This window comes from Condylura cristata, unplaced genomic scaffold (genome assembly GCF_000260355.1).
Source record: "Condylura cristata isolate star-nosed mole 26May11 unplaced genomic scaffold, ConCri1.0 scaffold00010, whole genome shotgun sequence".
Classification (NCBI taxonomy): domain Eukaryota; kingdom Metazoa; phylum Chordata; class Mammalia; order Eulipotyphla; family Talpidae; genus Condylura; species Condylura cristata.
The window spans coordinates 19,867,242-19,885,700 of NW_004567111.1; the positions used below are offsets into that span (position 1 = coordinate 19,867,242).

Genomic DNA, 18,459 nt, shown 5'->3' on the forward strand with positions numbered 1-18,459 from the left:
CCAGGATAGAACTCATGCGGAAGTGACTTAAGCTTCTTAGTGCTGTGCTTTAACCCCCTGTGCCACCAGGGAGGGCCCAAATAAATAAAATTTTAAAAAAAAAAAAAAAAGAATCCTAATGTCTGAAGACTCAGTTTATCTATAAAATAATAATAGTAGTACTTATCTCACATGATGGTTGATACAGAGTAGTATTCAGCAAATGTGGCTATCATTATTATTTTTTGTAAAGATTTTTAAAATTTATGCATATAAGAACTGGGTATAGGTCAAAGCCAGGGGGGGGTGAGAGGATTCACCAGAAACAGAGTGGGGGACAGAACAGGCAGAATGAAATGCACTGCTGAGGGGAGAGCAGGCAGGTAAGGGGAGGTCTGCTGCCATGTGAGTCAGCTCCCTGGCCAGGGATCTGCAGTGGCTGCAGAGAGCTTCATAGTGCTGAGACTTAACCCCTAGTGCCACCAAAGTGGCCTTATTATTTCATTTTTAGATCATGCATAATAAATTTATAACTGGTTACTTCCAGGAAGATAATGAATAGCTGGGGAAAGGAGTGTGTGGGAGATTTACATTTTGCTGTACCACGGGTCTGGATTGCATGGGTCTAGTTACACTTTAACACCTCAGAATTCACAGAAGATGACTTAATGGAGATGAGTGTTCACACCAGTGCTGGATGATGAGGAAGAACATGTAGAAGCAGCAGTGGCACGAAACAAATCCACATTAGACAACCTTACAGAAGTATTATGCTTAGCTGGGCTGCTTGTTTGCATACTTTTTCGTGATATGGACCCTTTTGAACCCTTCTATGAGACCAGCATTGGAACTAAAGCAAACGATGGAACAGGCTGGACACCATCTAGAAACATTTTTAGAGTAGTGAAAGAGAAAAAAAATATCAGACAGAAATTATGATGCATTCTCCTAAAATTACACTCTGTGCCTGCCTCTCCCACTCCCTTTCCACCCCCTCCATCCCTCCCCTTCAGCCTCTGTTGCCCTGAGATAGCAAGATCAACCTCTCCTCTCTCTCTCTGCTTACTCAACCTAAATGGACTAGAATGAAGAGCCTTATGACTCACTTGCACTTAAAGAACAGTAAATACAAAATATGTGTTAATCAGTAAGACTTTCTGTCAACAGCAGGGTATCAGTAGTTGAGTTTTGGGGGTGAGTCAAAAATTGTATGTGGATTCCTGTGGGGGGGGGTCAGAGCTCTGAACTGCCAACTTTGTCAACAGTATTTACAATTTTTGTAGCTTTCAAGTTTTCTGCTATCTACATATATAACACATTCAAAACAACTGTGAGTTTCAAAAATACTAAATGTATGTTTGTTCATTTTAGCCTCTAACATATTAGTAGCTTGAATGATGCATTTGAAAATCAGAAAGAAAACTTAGAATTACTCCATAACTTAAAATAGATTTATTTCAAAACTTTCGGGGTCCACTAAAACTAGTAATTAAACAAGAAGCATTTTTGTGGGGGTAGTGTTATTAGAGCATCAATACTACTTTTAGTTGCAAAGATCTCCATTAGGCTCAAGAGAAAATAGTCAATAATATCAGTGTAAACCCACCTAATTCTGTGAAATTTCACTCAGTGATAAAAGGAGTGTATAGTGGCAGAAGTATTTAGTCTCACTGAGACATAGCTTTTCCAGACCATGAGAGCGCGCACACACACACACACACACACACACAAACAAACAAACTTATCTAAACTTTGTTTGGAGATATGCTTTTACAGACACAGCAATTCTGGAGGCTTATCAACAACCTTGTGCTGAGTTCCAAGACCTGGGAACAGAGAATCCAGAGCAGGAAAGGTGCATGAGCAGAAATTCAAAACTCCATAAGAAAGTCTGTCCTTACTCCATGTATGAAGTGTTTGGTGATTAGCCAATAAACTTTGGCCAAGTCCATATTTTTTGCCCCTAACCTGCATTTCAGATAATAAAATTAAACTCCTTTGTCTCAATTTGGGGTCCCCCAAACCTCAACACCCTATGTTGGGTTTTGGGAATCCAAAACCCAATTCCCTTTCAATTAGGGAGACGATTTCTTGGGATGAAAGTCTGGCCAATTCCTCAGGGCACAAATCTTTGAATAAACCTTTGCTTTCCTCATTCTAATACCTCTCTTGTGTTTGATTTTCACATGACATGAACTGGATCTGTGTACAGTACCCATACACTAATATCCTTATTCAAATTTTTGAATTTCATATGGGTGGCTGGTGTGTAGCTATTGTGAAAGCACACATTAAATAAACATCCATTTAAACCCATTTCTTCTCATTCTTCAAATAGGTTTTGTGACATGAGTTCAAGACCCTTCAAAGAACTATTAGATTACAGAGTGAGGCCAGAAATGAGTACTGTACAATTATTTCAGCCTTGTGGCAGAATTAAAAGCTGTTATCTCTGTAGAAATTTTTAAATTCTGAGACTGATTGGTTCAGATTTTTAAGCATTCAATATAGTACTAAATTCATTCATTCACTAGTCATTTGTTTACCACACACTAAGGGGCAAGTACTATGCATTTGATTAATAGTTGGCTGCTTTATACATTTTAAGTACAAATTTTATATATTTGTGTATGTCCTCTTCATGTTTTTGGTACAACATGGTTTTCATAAACCCCTTATTCTGTGCTTTCACTTTCCAATCCCCCCCAAAAAAGCTATTTTTACAATTTTTGCTCTTTTAATTTGTTAGGAATACTAAGAAGTAGCACCTATGTTTGGGGTGTGGATTGAAATAAATAAGTAGCCACCTAGATTTTTGTCAAAGTACCTTAAAGTCAAAAAAGCGGTGTGGTTAACTTCTTACACTGTTTCATGAATGACTGAAAAAGTTCTGTTTTTTTCATTATGCCAAAAACTGGTAATGATAAGCTGGGAAAAACATATGAAATACATGCTGCACAAAATGTTACTATCCCTAAAACAGAGAGGTCCTCATCCTAACATTTGATTCTAATTAAAAACATACAAAAAGATATCACCCAAATCCTCCAAGAAGTAACCCAGATGATGGTAGGTATGGGAAGATTATTTACTATTCCTTTCTGCTTTTTGATAGTATATCTTCATGATTCCTAGATTTATCTTTATTCTTTTTTACTGTGTTTTATACCCCCATGCCATTTTTCTATTCTTTTTCAGTTCTTTTAATATCATATGTTCTTCCCTTGAGACACTTTAATCAGTAGATTTACCTGTATTCCATGTGTTTTGACATATTTTTCTTATTTAATTGCATGTATGTAAAATCTTGCTTTATAATTTTACGTGAGGATTATTGAATCCATGTTCTGTTTCAAAGATATGTGGATATTTAAATCTGTTTCATGGCTTCTAATTTACCTTGAATAATAATTGTAAAACATGCTAAGTTCAATATTCTTGAATTTATGGGTTTTTTGGTAATATAGTACATAATCAATTTTTGTTTCACAGATGCTGGATAAAGTTTTGAATTCTTTATTCAATTATTTATTGTATATATATGTATATATGATCTACATTTAGATACAAATCCTATTATTGAAACTTATTTGACTATACTTGTGTATATTTTAAAAATTGTTCATTTGAGAATTTATTCTATTGCAAGTACTCTACATAAAACAGAACTCTAAAGTTGTTTTCTTTTTTAAAGTTGTATAATTTTATTAGGAGGTAACTTTGGTTTACAATGTTGTTTATGACTTAAGGGTTTAGGCTCATACCTCTTCACAAGTATGTTACAACACAACACACCTATACTGCCATAGTACCCACACCCCTTCTCTTACAGGACAGGGAGAGAGGAACACCAAACTCCCAAATCTGCCTACTCTAACTAGGTTCTGCCATCCTCTCTATTAAGACAAAAAAATACTCTGGTGTGTAAAACCTTCAATAGAAAGGAACTTTAATACAATTGGCGCATAATACAGAAAAGGGGAAGAATGGGAAAGAACATAGTTTCCAAATCAAGCACCCAAAGTTACCCATCCCCTAGTGGGTACATGCCCAAACAAACAGGGTTGGCTGAAAGTGGGGTCTCTGAGGCCCAAAGCCTGCACAAATCTAAAAGCACCTTTTGGGGGAACCTGTAGAAAAAGGTCAGAAACAGCCAGACAGGTCTAGAAGGAGAAGAGCAATATCAATATCAAGATCAAGGCTGCCATTGTCAACCTCCCTACGTGTCTCTCACCCACATCTGTTTCAACTTGTCCAGGACCAAGAAGCAAGTGTAGCTCTTCACATGTCTCTGCTCCTTCTCCACATGCTCCACATGCACCTCCTCCAGTCTGCTTCTTGCTCTCCATCCTTCTCCCTTCTTTCCCCAGTATCCTCTCCAGCTTCTCCTCCCTGTTCAGTCTTACCCTCCCTTCGGTGGGGCAGGAACCTGGAACCTCCCCTTTTCCTGGGGACCACCGTGTTATATTCCATGACAATCCACTGAACCTCTCAACCTTTTCTCCCCACTTCTTCTCACCCCTTCAAGTAGTCTCAATTCTGCAATCATATTTCTAGATTTTGTTTCAGGTTTAGTTTTATTTGTTCCTTTGTTTTGTTTCTCTATGTTCCACACACGAGTGAAATTATTTGGTATTTGTTGTTCTCCTGACTTTGCACAATTCCCTCAAGTTCTATCCATGTTATTGCAAATGGCAAGATTTTCACTTCTTTTCATGAATGAGAAATATTTCACTCTGCATATATACCACATCGTTTTAATCCACCTTCATTAGGCACTTGGGTTGTTTTCATAGCTTAGCTACAGTAAATTGTGCTGCAATGAACATAGGACTGCACGATTCTTTAAATTAGTGTCTTTGTAATTAGATAATTGCTGGATCGTATGACCGATTACTTTTCCTTTGTTTTCCATAGAGGCTGGACCAGTCTACATTCCCCCCAACAGGACATAATAGTCCCTTTTTCTTCCACCCTTGCCAATATTTGTTGTTTTAGTCTTTTTGATATTGGGTGAAAGAATGATTTGTTAAACTCACTAGATAAAGTATTTGATGTACTCACTTTCCTTATCTTTTAGTTATTTGATGTATTTGGGGGAGCTTTATTTAAGGTATATGGGCAAATATTTCATATGACCCTTCATTAGCCAGGTACTTGCTTATCATTCATATATGCCTGACATATTTTCTTTTACTTACTTTCACCATGTCTCTATCCTTTTGTTTTAAAAATGATTCTGTAAACAAAAATATTCCCAGATCTGAAAACCTTTGTTTTAGGGGTTGATTAAAGTAACTCATTAACAGTTACTATACTTAATATTTGGAGTTAGTTAGCCATAGTATTTTAAGATTTATACTTATCTCACTTTATTATTTCTTTTTCCCATTTTTCCTTTTTCACTAGATAGACCAATATTCCATTGATTTGAAAGTCATATATACAGTAAATCAGGTTTTTTTGGTTTGTTTGTTTAGTAGTTATCCTTTATTTAATCTCTTTGTATTTATCTCCCCCAAGTTTAGGAAAAATTTTTCTAGCAATAAGAGCAAGAGAAATTGACTCCTAATGAATTTATTCTAAATCTTTTGCCTTTGCCAGTTTTTTAGCTTTAGAATCTTGAAAGCTAAGAATGGATTCTTTGTGATCTGTGTTCTGCTATGTCATTCTTTGCCTGAAGCAGTGAAGTTGCAAAGTCTTGGCAGCTTAAGTTGGGAGAAGGTCACAAGGAACAAGGAACAAGGGGTGGCGGAACCCTGTTATTATCTCAAAATTGTATTCAGTCTCAAGTGCTTGTGCTCTGTTTACCATCACCAGTCAGAACAATTTTGGAGAAACATTCTAATTCTTTATAATTAGTTGGTGGATATAGTTAATATTTACATGAAATTAGCTAATTAAATAATTTGGGATATTCTGTCATATTGAAACTGCCCTCTTAATCTTTGGTTTCTTAAATTCTAATTTGCTATTTATTCATTTTTAATAAATCCATTCAATGTTAATTAAGGACATAGTGTCAGCTACTGTGTTTTCTGCTCCAGGAAATTATAAGACAATACAATCCCTTCTTTCAAGATCTCTTTGTGGTGAGGGACAGAGACTGATCACCTAATAACTATAAAGAATGGAACAGCAATTATAGTGGAATGCAATTTTGAAAAAGCAAAGAAGAGAGGGCCACTAATTCTCACTGGGGAAGTAAATATTTTCACAGAGTTGGGTCTTGAACAATGAATGGATATTCAAATAAAGAAGGATGGGGGAAACTGAAGTATGGATATCACTTTATGTGATAAAGTCTCATAAAGTCATGAGCGTAAAATACATTTGGGAATGGAGAGATTGTATGTGGGAGTTAGCGAAACACCAGGGGCAAGTACAAGACTAGAGAGACTGTACTTTGAGCTTTAGGAAATGCATCTTCATTTAGAATTTTTTTTTTTAAAGCAGGGAAGAAAAGTAGATGTGGAGGTGGTATGGAGTGGGAGAGAAAGTAAAAGAGGAAAAGAGAGAGGGAATGTGCAAACTTGGGCTTGGCATCAAGGAAACAAACTAAGAGACTGCAAGAAACCTTTTCAGTTTTTGACTACTCCATTAGCTCAAGATCTCATATTTGTCAAGTGGTATAATTTTTAAAACTGATTTGACTGGATGGATTGAGCATCAAAAGAGCATAAAAAATAAGCATCCTTTTTGTATATCGTAGGTAGCAGTGTCTACAAGACTATTTAGGACATATTTCTTGCACTGTTCGAAATGCTTTTTGTGAGCATATACGTTTGTTCTTTTTTGGGGAGAGCTGTGGTAGGTTTGAGAGTGGAGGGGTTGGGGGCAAGACTTTGATTTATTGTCCTACCATTTAGTAAATATTATAGACTTGTATTTTCTGTGTAATACTCACCAAACATTCTAAAATTATCTATCTCTAAATTCAAGTGATTCAACATATAATTGAACACTATGTATGTACATGCAATTCTGTAAGATTCTGTGGGTGATACAATGAGGGCAAAAACTCATAGCTTACCATCTAAATTTATTTATGCAATAAGTCAAATGTATGTTTGACAATAAGACAAGCTATTGAAGACATTACATACAATAGTATAATTATTTCATTCCATAGGGTCAGCTACAGTAACAACAAAGAGGCAAATGGTTTCTTAATCTTGGTGTGTTTAGTAAAACAAACTGTTTATTCCTCACTTACAAGAGGTGTGCAGGGAGGTGCTCAGCATTCTGGGCTGCTCTGATCATGAGGAACCTCCACAGGGACACCTTTCCATGATGTCCCTGGAGTGGACTGGAGCATCAACTACTGGCAATTAAATGCTCCTACTCAAGAAGTGACATTTCTGCTCAGATTTCACTGCTAGCCACAGTCCTATGTCTGTGAGTAAAGAGGCTGGGAAGAGTTATCATGTGTCAGGATGCAAAGAGAATCAGATATTGGAAAACACATATTTATTAATGAATAATAAGATAAGCATCATGAAAATGTTAGGAAAGAAGGAGCTACGGTTGTTTTCCAGAGCAGGAAGCAATCACATACAGGATGTCATGTAATAAGAGACAATTCTTCTGTTTCTTTTTGTCAATACGTAACTGTTGCTTGTAATGCTTCATTTTCCTTAACGGGGGCTCCAAATTCAATCCTGGCTCCCAAGCTGGATGATTTGGTAGAACAGTAAGACTTCCATGCTTTCTCCAAATCTTTGTTTTTTTCTCTTTTACAGATTCTGTAACAGGGTGCTCCCCAGGAAAAGGGGAGGTCCCAGATTCCCAGCTGCACCCAGGGGAGGGTAGAGAAGAGCAGGGAGAAGAATCTGGGAAGAAGACTGAGGAGGATGGAAGCAGGACCTATAGCCAAGAGATGACCTGAAGGAGCCCCATGGAGCAGACAGAGACATGTTTAGATGCAGCTTTTGTTTCTTGGCCCTGGACTGGGTGAAACAGATGTGGTTGAGAGACCCTTGGGGGAGGTTAAGTATGGCAGCATTTATCGTGATTGTGCTCTTTTCCTACCAGACTTGTCTGGCCATTTCTGACCGTTTTCTTTGAGTCCCCGCCAGAAAGTGCTTTAGATTTGTGGTGGCCTGTCAGGCTTTGCTTTGGGCCAATCCATTTTGGGTTAACTTTTACCCATGAGGGGATGGGTAACTTTGGGTGTTTGATTTAGAAACTGTATTCTTGGTCTTTTATGTATTGCACACCCACTGTATTAAAGTTCCTTTCCATTAAAGGTCTTATATTTTGTCTTGATGTGGCAGAATCTTTTTAGAGCAGGCAGATTTGGGGTGTCCCTCTCTCCCTGCCCTGTAACAATTCCAGAGATGTGCTTAAGGAAATGGGACCTGTGAAAGAGTTTCTATTAAGGTTCTAGCAGGCACAACCTAATTCCAAGAACGGTTTATTGCTTCTTGAAGGTATGAGTCTATTTTGCACAAAAGAGTGGTAGATTGGTTAAATCAAATGCTTAATCCAAGGAATGAATACTGTCTCTAGGAGTTTAGATGCTTCTTTACAAAAAAGCCTAGAAATTCAGTAGAAAAAACGGCAGCTTTTTTCACTTATCATAAGTGAGCTTACATATATAGAGCAAAATAGTCACAGGGTTTTATAGAAAGGAGAATACTGATTAATACTGATTAGAAAAAATGAAAAGCTGCTTTTTCATTTGCCTCTAAGTATTTTGGAGAAAGTCTGGTACTTTTAGTGACTTTCCAATTTCTTCTGCTTACCTAATTATTAATTATAATTGAGCAAGAGTAAAAGAGAGACGAGTCCAATTTGCTAATGTGGAGAATACTTCTCTATCTTTCTATATTAAAATTAGAATGATCCAATTATCTTCAGAATGTTTTTTGAATCTCTTGGAAATGTGCATTACCTCGTATAAAAGGTTAGAAATCTTTACATTAGCTCTGAATATATATATATATATATATATATACACACATATATATGTATATATATATATATGTACACACTGAATTTATTGCAATTTCTTTATATTTTAAGAAACTGGCTACAACAAGAGCTAAAACACACGTTTGGTATACAAATGTTATATTTTCGAGTGAAATTGGAATTAAAATCTTTAATCTTACTAATGTGGCTTAAACCGAGAGCATTTTTGGAACGTGGCAGGAAAAGAGATTTAGAAGATATTATGCAAGCTTTAGAGGAAATGGAAGCCCAGTACATACTACTACTTACTACTACTACTACTACGACTACTACTAAAATCCCAGCGCCCATCGAGAGTGGCTCACTCTCCAGGGGGCAGTAGAGGAGTCAGGGGAGGTCGGAAATCTTGGTGACCAGAGGAAGACCGAGTTGGTCTGGTCGTGCCCGCACCGGGCACCGGATAGCCGCCCCGCGCGGCTCGGAGGAGGGGGTTGGGGCAGGGGCCGGAGGAAGAGGCGGAGGCGACTTCACACATCAGCAGTTATAGGCGACGTTCACTGTCCGCCAGACGGGAGGCGGGGTAGCAACCCGATTTAAAGCAGCAGCCTGGAAGGAAGGAAGGAGCGAGGGAGGGACGGGAACAGTTGGAGGAGGAGCAGCGAGCGGGGCTGCGGCGGCTGGAGGAGGAGCGGCCCCCGCGTGGCCACGTTTTGTTTTGTTATTTTCCATCGGAATAGTTCTCCAGGCCCTTCCCAAGGACTGGCCGCGCCGGAGCCCCGCAGCCCCGACCTTCCAGGTGACAGCGGGTCACCCTGGTAGGAGTCAGCTCCGCCCCAAGTCACCCCTCCCGCCCACAGCCCCACTCTCCGCCCAGCCTCCCAGTGCCCGCCCGAGGCGAGCGCGGCGGTGGCGGCGGCTCTGCAGCGCCGGAGGTCGCGGCGGAGGCGGTGGCCGCAGCCCTCGGCGTGGGGCTGACCCCGCGGGGCCGCGGCGGAGGAAGCGGGAAGTCGGGACCCCGGCTCGGGCCCGGGAACGAAGGCTGACGAGCTGACCCGCCCTCTCCTGCCAGTCCCGCCGCCGGGCGCTCCCTCGGTGCCCGCCGCCCGAGGCTGCCAACCGCGCCCGGGAAAGTGCCGCATGGGGCAGGGCCGCTGAGGCGCGGAGTTCGGGTCGCGCCGTACCCAGGCGGGCCGGGGGGCAGTTGGCACACTTTCGGCAGCGCCCGCCTTCCGCGCGAGAATTGGGGGCGCCTCGCGAGTTATGGAGCCCCCCAGCTGTATTCAGGATGAGCCGTTCCCGCACCCTCTGGAGCCCGAGCCGGGCGCCCTTCCCCAGCTGGGCCCCGGGAAGCCGGGCGACAAGCGGTTCCGGCTGTGGTACGTGGGGGGCGCGTGCCTGGACCGCAGGACCACGCTGCCCATGCTGCCCTGGCTCATGGCCGAGATCCGCCGGCGCAGCCAGAAGTCCGACGCGGGCGGCTGCGGGGCACCCGCGGTGCGCGAGGTGCTGCTGGTGCTCAGCGCGCCCTTCGTGCGCTGCGTCCCCGCGCCGGGCGCCGGGGCTGCGGGGGGCGTCGGCCCCGCCGCCGCGCCGCCCAACCCGGCCGTGTTCATCTTCGAGCACAAGGCACAGCACATCTCGCGCTTCATCCACAACAGCCACGACCTCACCTATTTCGCCTACCTGATCAAGGCGCAGCCGGACGACCCGGAGTCTCAGATGGCCTGTCACGTTTTTCGCGCCACAGATCCCAACCAGGTGAGACCCAGGCTGGGAGCCGCGGGGGAGGGGCCGGCGCCGCCGGCGGGGTGGCACTTTGGGACCCACTAGGGTTGGTTGCTGGCGAGCGTTCTGCACGTGGCGCGCTCCAGTGCCTGCTCGTCCCGCTCTTCAGCGGGAGCGGAGGGGCTGCTTTCCCGGGCTGGTGGGATCTCGCGAGCAGGAGCAGGGCCGAGGAGGGGCCGGGCGAGGGTTCCGGCACCGGGGAGTAGCGGGCGCGCGGGAGGAGGACGTGGGGGGTGGCGCGCGTTCCGGGTGGGTCGCGGTGCCTGGGGTGTGAGTGGAGAGGGCCAGCCAGGCAGTGGTCGTGTGTGAGCCTGCGTGTGCTTGTCGGTGTAAAGGGGGTTGCGAGAGCTTTTCGGGTTTCAGGAAATCCCGCACGCAACCCGGTCTTGGTGGTGTCCTGAGCTTGAACTCATTTGTTGCGTCCTTGCGGCACCTGCAGGTGTTGGATCTGGGAGGCTTTTTTCCAGCTGGGCTTAGGGAGAAGTTACTAGATATTGTCAGGTAGCAATGTACGAACCTGCCTTTGGGTATTGAGTGGAATGAAAACTTTCCTTCCTTCCTTCTTTCTTTCTTTTTTTTTTTTTTTAAGGTTTTACGCACTATGGAGACAGTTTCCATACCCACTTGGTTGACAGGTCAAAATCTTTTTTCCACTGGGATTTCTCCAGGGTATACTAAATGGAGATGTTTGGTATCAAATAGTGCATTTTCACTTCCTTAAAAACAGGTGCGGGCCTTTATCTCATAGCAAGAGGACTCTGATACAAACTTTACCACAGTGATTGTGTCTTTGAAAATATGTTTTTAAAATGCACAAAGAATTTTTACCATATAGAAGACCCCAACATGCTGTTGTTATAAGATAATGTTTGCATAGTGTTTTAGAGTATTTGGGAAATAGTGTTAGTTCAATATAAGTAAATAAAGTCTCATTGCATCAAGTGGCAGTTCCTTTAGTCCCGGGAGATTAATAGTCAGATGGAAAAAATACTATAAATAAAACTAAGTATTTTCTTTATTATCCTAGTGTCTGTAAATGACTTTCTGTTTGTCTAGTAATTTTTCACAAAAGGTCTATAACTGACTAAAAAAAAATTAAAGCTGGTTATCTTAGACTTTGTTGCTTTGAAAGTTTAATATATTAATACCCAGAGCTCCCAATATGAAGAGAGCAATTTTGGTTTATGTGATCATGGCAAAATACCCAATTATAAATTACCTCAAGATCCCAGCCATGGTTTATGAATTTATTGTATGCTTTTTTGTCAAGGCTTTTGCAGATGGGAGTACAGCATGTTCTTTTTTTTTTTTTTAAAGATTTATTTATTTATGTATACAAGAGCTGGGGTACAGTGGGTGAGAGAGCTCACCAGAAGCAGAGTGGGGAACAGAACAGGCAAATTGACTGAAATATACTATATACTGCTGAGGGGAGTAGCTGAGGAGACAGGAGAGGTCTGCTGTGCCATGCCGGTCAGCTTTCTGACTGGGCATTTAATTCCTGCTACAGTGCCTGTGGATAGCTTCTTAGTACTTCGCTTAACCCATTGCACACAGACCCCTACATCATGTTCTTCATTTCTGAAAGTTATTCTCTTTATTGTATTAATTTCTTTTGGTTCTTTCAATAAGGAGAAAGGAATCACACTTTTTCAGGACCCTAAGGAACATTTCGTGGTCCTTGGTGGTATATGTTAATATTCTAATATCATTGATGGCCGAAGTCTTTTTAAAGGGTCACAACTCCTTGAATTATCAGCAGTGGCCATTGATTCTCTTCCAGATTGACAGGTAGGGCAGTTAAAAACATCAGCTTCTATTTGTCTTGAGTATGTGTTCAGGTGTTAGAGGCTAAGTGTGCTATTACTTTGCAAATGTTAATATGTGTAGGCTCATTTCCTTTGTTTGGTCCTGTTGGAACAGTGGAAACCATGTAGCTTTTTGATAAAAGAAATAAAACCAATTATGCCTGCTTATTGCCATTTCCCTGTTGAGCCATTGATCTAAAGATATGAATTCCTATTTGCTCTAAATGTAGAGGAGAAACCTTGGCAGAGTATTGCTAATTTGGAAGGCCCGATGTTGTCCCCCTTAAGGAATATCTCCAGCCATAAATCAGGGATTACTTCCACAAATGCCTGAGAAGATGTTTGAGGACCATGGAGAACTGAAAAGTGGGTGTCCTTTCTCAAGGTGCAGCTCAGAGCTCTGGCTGGAAATTGCATAAGCATAAACATGCTCACCATGGCCAGATCTGATTTCTCAAGAGAAAGTAGAAATTTGGATCTTCATGCATGAGTTCACATTTTCAAGTATTAGCAAATATTTAAAATATTGAATCTACCGGGGCCAAACCAAAACAGATGAGAGTTGGCTTCAGAGATTCATGGCATAAATATTTGTTGAGTGCAGGGTGCAGGCCTCCCTCTGTGCAGTTTGTCACATTTCGTTGTGAGCTTCTGAATTCAGTCCATATGCTCTTAGCGTAGGAAGGATTAGGCCATTTTTAGGAAGAATTGATAGGTACGACTCTCAGAAGTGATGATTTTGCAGCTGAATTTGGGATGAATTACAAGAGGCTTTGCACAGGTCTCAGCACCCTTGAAGGCAGAGAGAAAAGCCAACTGCCTTCTTTGCCCTAGAGGACTATATTGGAGGTGGAGTTGGACTTCATGAAATCATTAAGAGAAATCTCTGGAGTGTTCTCTACAGTTGCTGACCAAAGTGTGGGAGGAAGCTCAGAGCAATAGACATGTCAATCCCCAGAGAAACTTGCCACTGGCTTTTCTATCGTGCTTGTCCATTTTCTGAAAAGGTCCTATCTGTAGAATGATCATATAATTTATTACTTAATTGATGGCAACATGTTTTTCAATTAGGAAATGGGGCTCCACAAATATTGACCCAGCATAATGGGTATAAACCTGGACTGTTGAGGCAAACTGGGAGGTAGTCACCATAGCTAAAAGGCAAAGAGTATGTTTATGCAGAACCACTGAGAGCACTGTGGTATCTAGATATAAAAATGATAATGTTTTGCAGGGATCTATGCACATATCTTTGTGGGGTGGATCTCAGAGATAGGAGCACTGTGCGTGGTTCTGTGGTGGGGCATTGCCACAGTGATGTGCCTTTGGCACCACATGTCCTGAGGGGTCAGAGTCAACTTGAGGATGTTGCTTCTGGAGGAGCTTGGCTGGAGGAGCTTGGCTGGAATGGCTGATGCAGAGTTCTTTCTCCCAGGTGCAGATAGAGGTGGGGGTGGGGAGCAAACCAACCAGTTCCAGGATTGGCTTTCATTTATTCAAGCCTGTGTAGTCTTGTACAGGAGGAATGTCAGTCCTGATACATTTCATTCAAACCTGGCGATTTGAACTAGTCAGAATGCTTCTACCTATCTATCTTCTATCTATCTAAAAAATCCCATTGACATAAATTGAGTGGTAGACTAAAAATTGGTTGGGAACCAAGAATATCTGGTTTTCTACCTCAGATCCAGGGTAGATCGTTAATGTTCTTCAAGATTTTATTTTTATTTTCAGAAAGGGGCTATATAGCATTAATTCAATTTCTCTATTAAAAACAATTTTCTTATGGTATATGTATTTGATCACATAAAATAAGAACAGGATTTGCTAATGCTTATAAATATTGTTAGTGTACAAAGGTGTTATCATTTTCATGAGTCTTAGCATGAAAATATTGCATTATGGAATGAGCAGCCATTCAAAAGACAAAACCAATTGCTGTGATTTTAATCAATTGCTGTGATTTTCACAAGTTTTGTTTAGGTATGTTTTTTGAAGCTTGCAAGAATGTATTTTCAAATTGGTTTTACAAATGGTTTCTTAATATTAAAAATAAACGACATCATTTCTTTCCAGCTCTTAGTTCTCTAAATTTGTGGGTTTTTTTTTTGCTCCTCTTTAAATATTGAGTATTTTGCTACCAGTTTTCAGATAACCCCTTTTCAAAGTAAATTTTGCTTATTTCAAAAAGTTCTTCCCTAAAGTTGATGGTCAATGGCTTTGAGAATATACTAGTGAGAAAACCAGAGAAATTGACCTCTAAATGTTTTCTTCCTAGTTATTGCTGTTTTCTGAGTACAGTAAATCTTCACTTTCCATTGTTGATAGGTCCTTGTAAAGTACAGCATTCAGAAAAGCAATGTGTAACCAAAAAAAAAAAAAAGTCATCAGATAACTTGATTGTTAGAGTTAACTGAGGCTGTTATTTCCTTGTGGACATTATAATATAGTCAAGTAGGGCAAAATGTTGTTACATGAGGGCAGACTGTGGTTTGTACTATTTTGGACAAGTGGTTCTCTTGAGTTTGCTGAAGTCATTATTTTGCTTTTGTTCTCTCTCCTTTCAATCTGAGATGGAAGTTGATTTGTCATGACTCCATAGTAAAACTCCATTGTTATCTGAGGGAAGGATAAAAATGTGTGCCCACATACATGGAATATTATTCAGCAATCAAAAAAGGTGAACACATGCCTTTTGCAGCAACATGGACGGAGCGGGAAGGGATCATGCTCAGTGAAATAAGCCAGAAAGAAAAAGAAAAATAGCGATGGTTTCACTCAAAGCAGGAACATAAAGGACCAGGGCGGGAAAATAACAATAATAATGAACAACTATATACCATAGACATTTTAGGTGGGTTGAGTGGGGACTGGGATCAAAAATGGGGAGGTGGAGGGGTAGGGAGAGTGCATGGACTATGATGATGGCACATGGGTGAATTGGTGATGGGAATCCCACGGGGATTACAACTGAGATGGAAAAAGTCACACAATGATGTAAAAATAAACTATTATAATAATTTTAAAAAAAGGAAAAAAAAATGTGCGTCCACAAACCCCAGTTTGGAGGGTATCCTATTATGATGATTGGACCTGTTCCATCAGGGCTTGATCATATACCAGAAGGCCTCAAATTTGAGTGTGTCAGAATCACCTGGAGGGCTTGTTAAAACAAACTGCTCAACCCTCCCATCTGTTTCCCAGTCTCACAAGTTCTTTGCTGATGCTCAAGCCTCTGGCTGGAGGCCACAGGCTGAGAACCATAGGTTTCAGTGATTTTCGTTTGATTGGTTATTCACTTCTGTTCCCTCCGTAACCTCTGCAACTGTTCTCAGACTTTAAAGTTGAAGTTGAGGGTAAAAGGCTAAGTTCTGAATATAGAAGATTGTTAAGAAATTTAATTTTCTAGCTTAAAAGCTTTGCATATTTTCTTTCCTGGATAGACAGCCAATGGTTTGCCAGGCATCATAAAACTAAACATGTTGAATAAAAATTTTACCTTTCAAGCTAAAGTTTCAAGTTTTGCAAATGGAATAAACAAATTATTACAGAATAATATCCTAATATTAAATTCTAATAATATTTGCAATGCCACAATTAAAGGTTTATTTCGTTTCAGCCAGAGAAAAAGCATACTCTGTTCAAGAGCTTTTGTTTATGTGTGGAATGAGTAGTTGCCTGGTAAGGAACTGACAGTTTCTATGTATTTTATACATTATCTAGTTTATGGATTGTTAAGAAAATCAGGAGAAAATAGAGTTGGGCAATTTGGTGAATAAGAAAATGGCCACTTTGAATAATTTTGTTTACTACTTAAAAAAATATCTCAGGGCCTTTATTTATTTCATCAACAACATTTGGGTGGTTATATTAGCGTTCCATTTTATTTGAGGTGTTTTCATGTCTAGACCTTGTAAAAAATGCAGTTACTTAGTGGTACCCCTTTAAAATTAAGGAGAGATCAATTATAATTTAGTTTGGTTTTATAATCAGAATAAATGACCAGGAAAACGTTTGGCATGAAATGTAGTCTACATAAAATATTAACATAATTTTTATAACTTTGGGACGTGCCAGCTGTCCACACTGGCTTATTTTAAGATTGTATTATGATACCATACTATGTAGTATAGTATACTGAGTAGCTTTTTAATGCATTTCCTTAAAAGCTAGTATTTATTGAACTTCTGCTGTGTGACTGTACTCCTCTTATGCTTTTCCTGGTTATCACATTTTATCATCCCAGTAATTGTATAAAGTATGTATCAGTTTCCTGTTTCACAGATTAGAAACTGAATACATACTGTTTACATTATTTCCATAAGGTAGCAAACATATAATAGTAGAAGCAGATTCTAGTCCAGGAACATAAATTATAAGCCAATTCTCCTCTGATTGTGTAGAGTGTAGTTGTTGAAAAAATAAAAAAAAAAATTAGTTGTTTTATTGAGGTATAAGTGACAAATAAAAGTGTACGTATTTGAGAATACAATGCGGTATTTTGATATATGTATATATTGTGAAATGATTAGCACAATCAAGCTAATCAATTTATCCATTACATCATATGTTATCATCTTGGGTGTGTGTGAGTGATGAGAACCCTCAATATCTATTGTCCTGGCATATTTCAAGTATGCAATACAGTGTTGATAACTATGTTGTATATTAGAGCTCCAGAACTTATTCATCTTGCCGAACTGGAAGTTTGCACCATTTAATGGACACCTCCCAGTTTTCCTTTCCCCAGCTCCTGGCAATTACCACCCTGCTTCGCTCTTACAAGTTACCAAATTCCACGGACTCCCCAATCTTACACTGAAAATCTCCACAGTTAAATATGCTTATTTAAAGTGTAAAGTAATAATTAATACTGAAGGCATGGTTGGATAAAGTATGCCAACATACTTTTGTTTAATGGGAAATAAAAAAGTTACAATAGACACCTTGCTTTATGATATCTATCCACTTCACAGGTGCAGTTGTTTAGTGAAAATATCATAATGTGAGCCCAAGAATACATTAATATTGCTAAATTCCTTCTTAGATGGAATTTTGTTTAGGATATGTCTAGACCATGTAAACACTTAAAAATTTCTATCCATTAGCTAAACTTAACTGAACATAGCTCAATTTACAAAAGACTGTGATTTATACAACCAAACAAAAATACTGAATTTCATTTTTATTGATGTTAAAAGATAAAATTAAAATAAGGTAATTTATACTGGAAAAAGATTTCTCAAAATTACTTAGATTTTTTAAAATATTAATGAATTTATTTATACATAGACAACACTGCTAATGGGGTAGTGGGGGAGACGGGAGGTTTGCTGGCTACGGCAGTGCAGTATAATAGCACCGAGTCTTAGTCCTTGTGCCACCAGGGAGGCCCTCACTTAGGTGGGAAAACCAAGTTCTTTTTTTTTAAACTTTATTTATTTATGCATATAAGAGCTGAGGCATAGGCCAGAGATGCAGGTGGTGAAAGGATTTATCAGAGACAGAGTGGGGAACAAAACAGGCGAATTGGCTGAAATGCACTGATGAGGGGAGCAGGAGGATAGGAGCGGTCTGCTGTGTCACGTGGGTCAGCTCCCTGGCTGGGGATTGAATTCATGCAGCAGTGGCTGCTGATAGCTTCACAATGCTGTGACTTAACCCCTTGGCCACCAGGGACGCCTGAAAAACCAAATTCTTTTTTTTTTTATTACAAAAGTTTATTTTTACATCATTTTGTACATTTTTTTTCCCATCTCGATTGTAATCCCCGCGCGTTTCCCATCACCAGATCACCCGTGTGCCCTCACCATAATCCTGTGCATTTCTCTCCCCCCCACCACCCTGGTTTTTGATCCCATTCCCCACTCCACCCACACAAAATGTCTCTGGTGTATGGTTGTTCATTATTTTTGTTATTTTCTCGCCTGGTCCATTATACTCCTGCTATGAGTGAAACCATCCGGTATTT

At 40.3% G+C, this 18,459-nt stretch overlaps 1 protein-coding gene across 1 annotated transcript in view; it reads left to right on the forward strand.

Annotated features, from left to right (window-relative positions):
• The first annotated feature begins 10,151 nt into the window (after window positions 1–10,151).
• The window catches only part of TBC1D4 (TBC1 domain family, member 4), a 187,979-nt gene continuing 179,671 nt past the window's right edge, over window positions 10,152–18,459 (forward strand). Inside the window, exon 1 of the mRNA XM_012723315.1 lies at window positions 10,152–10,653. Coding sequence (XP_012578769.1) covers window positions 10,156–10,653 — 498 coding nt within the window. The 5' untranslated portion in view covers window positions 10,152–10,155. The remainder of the gene's footprint in view (window positions 10,654–18,459) is intronic.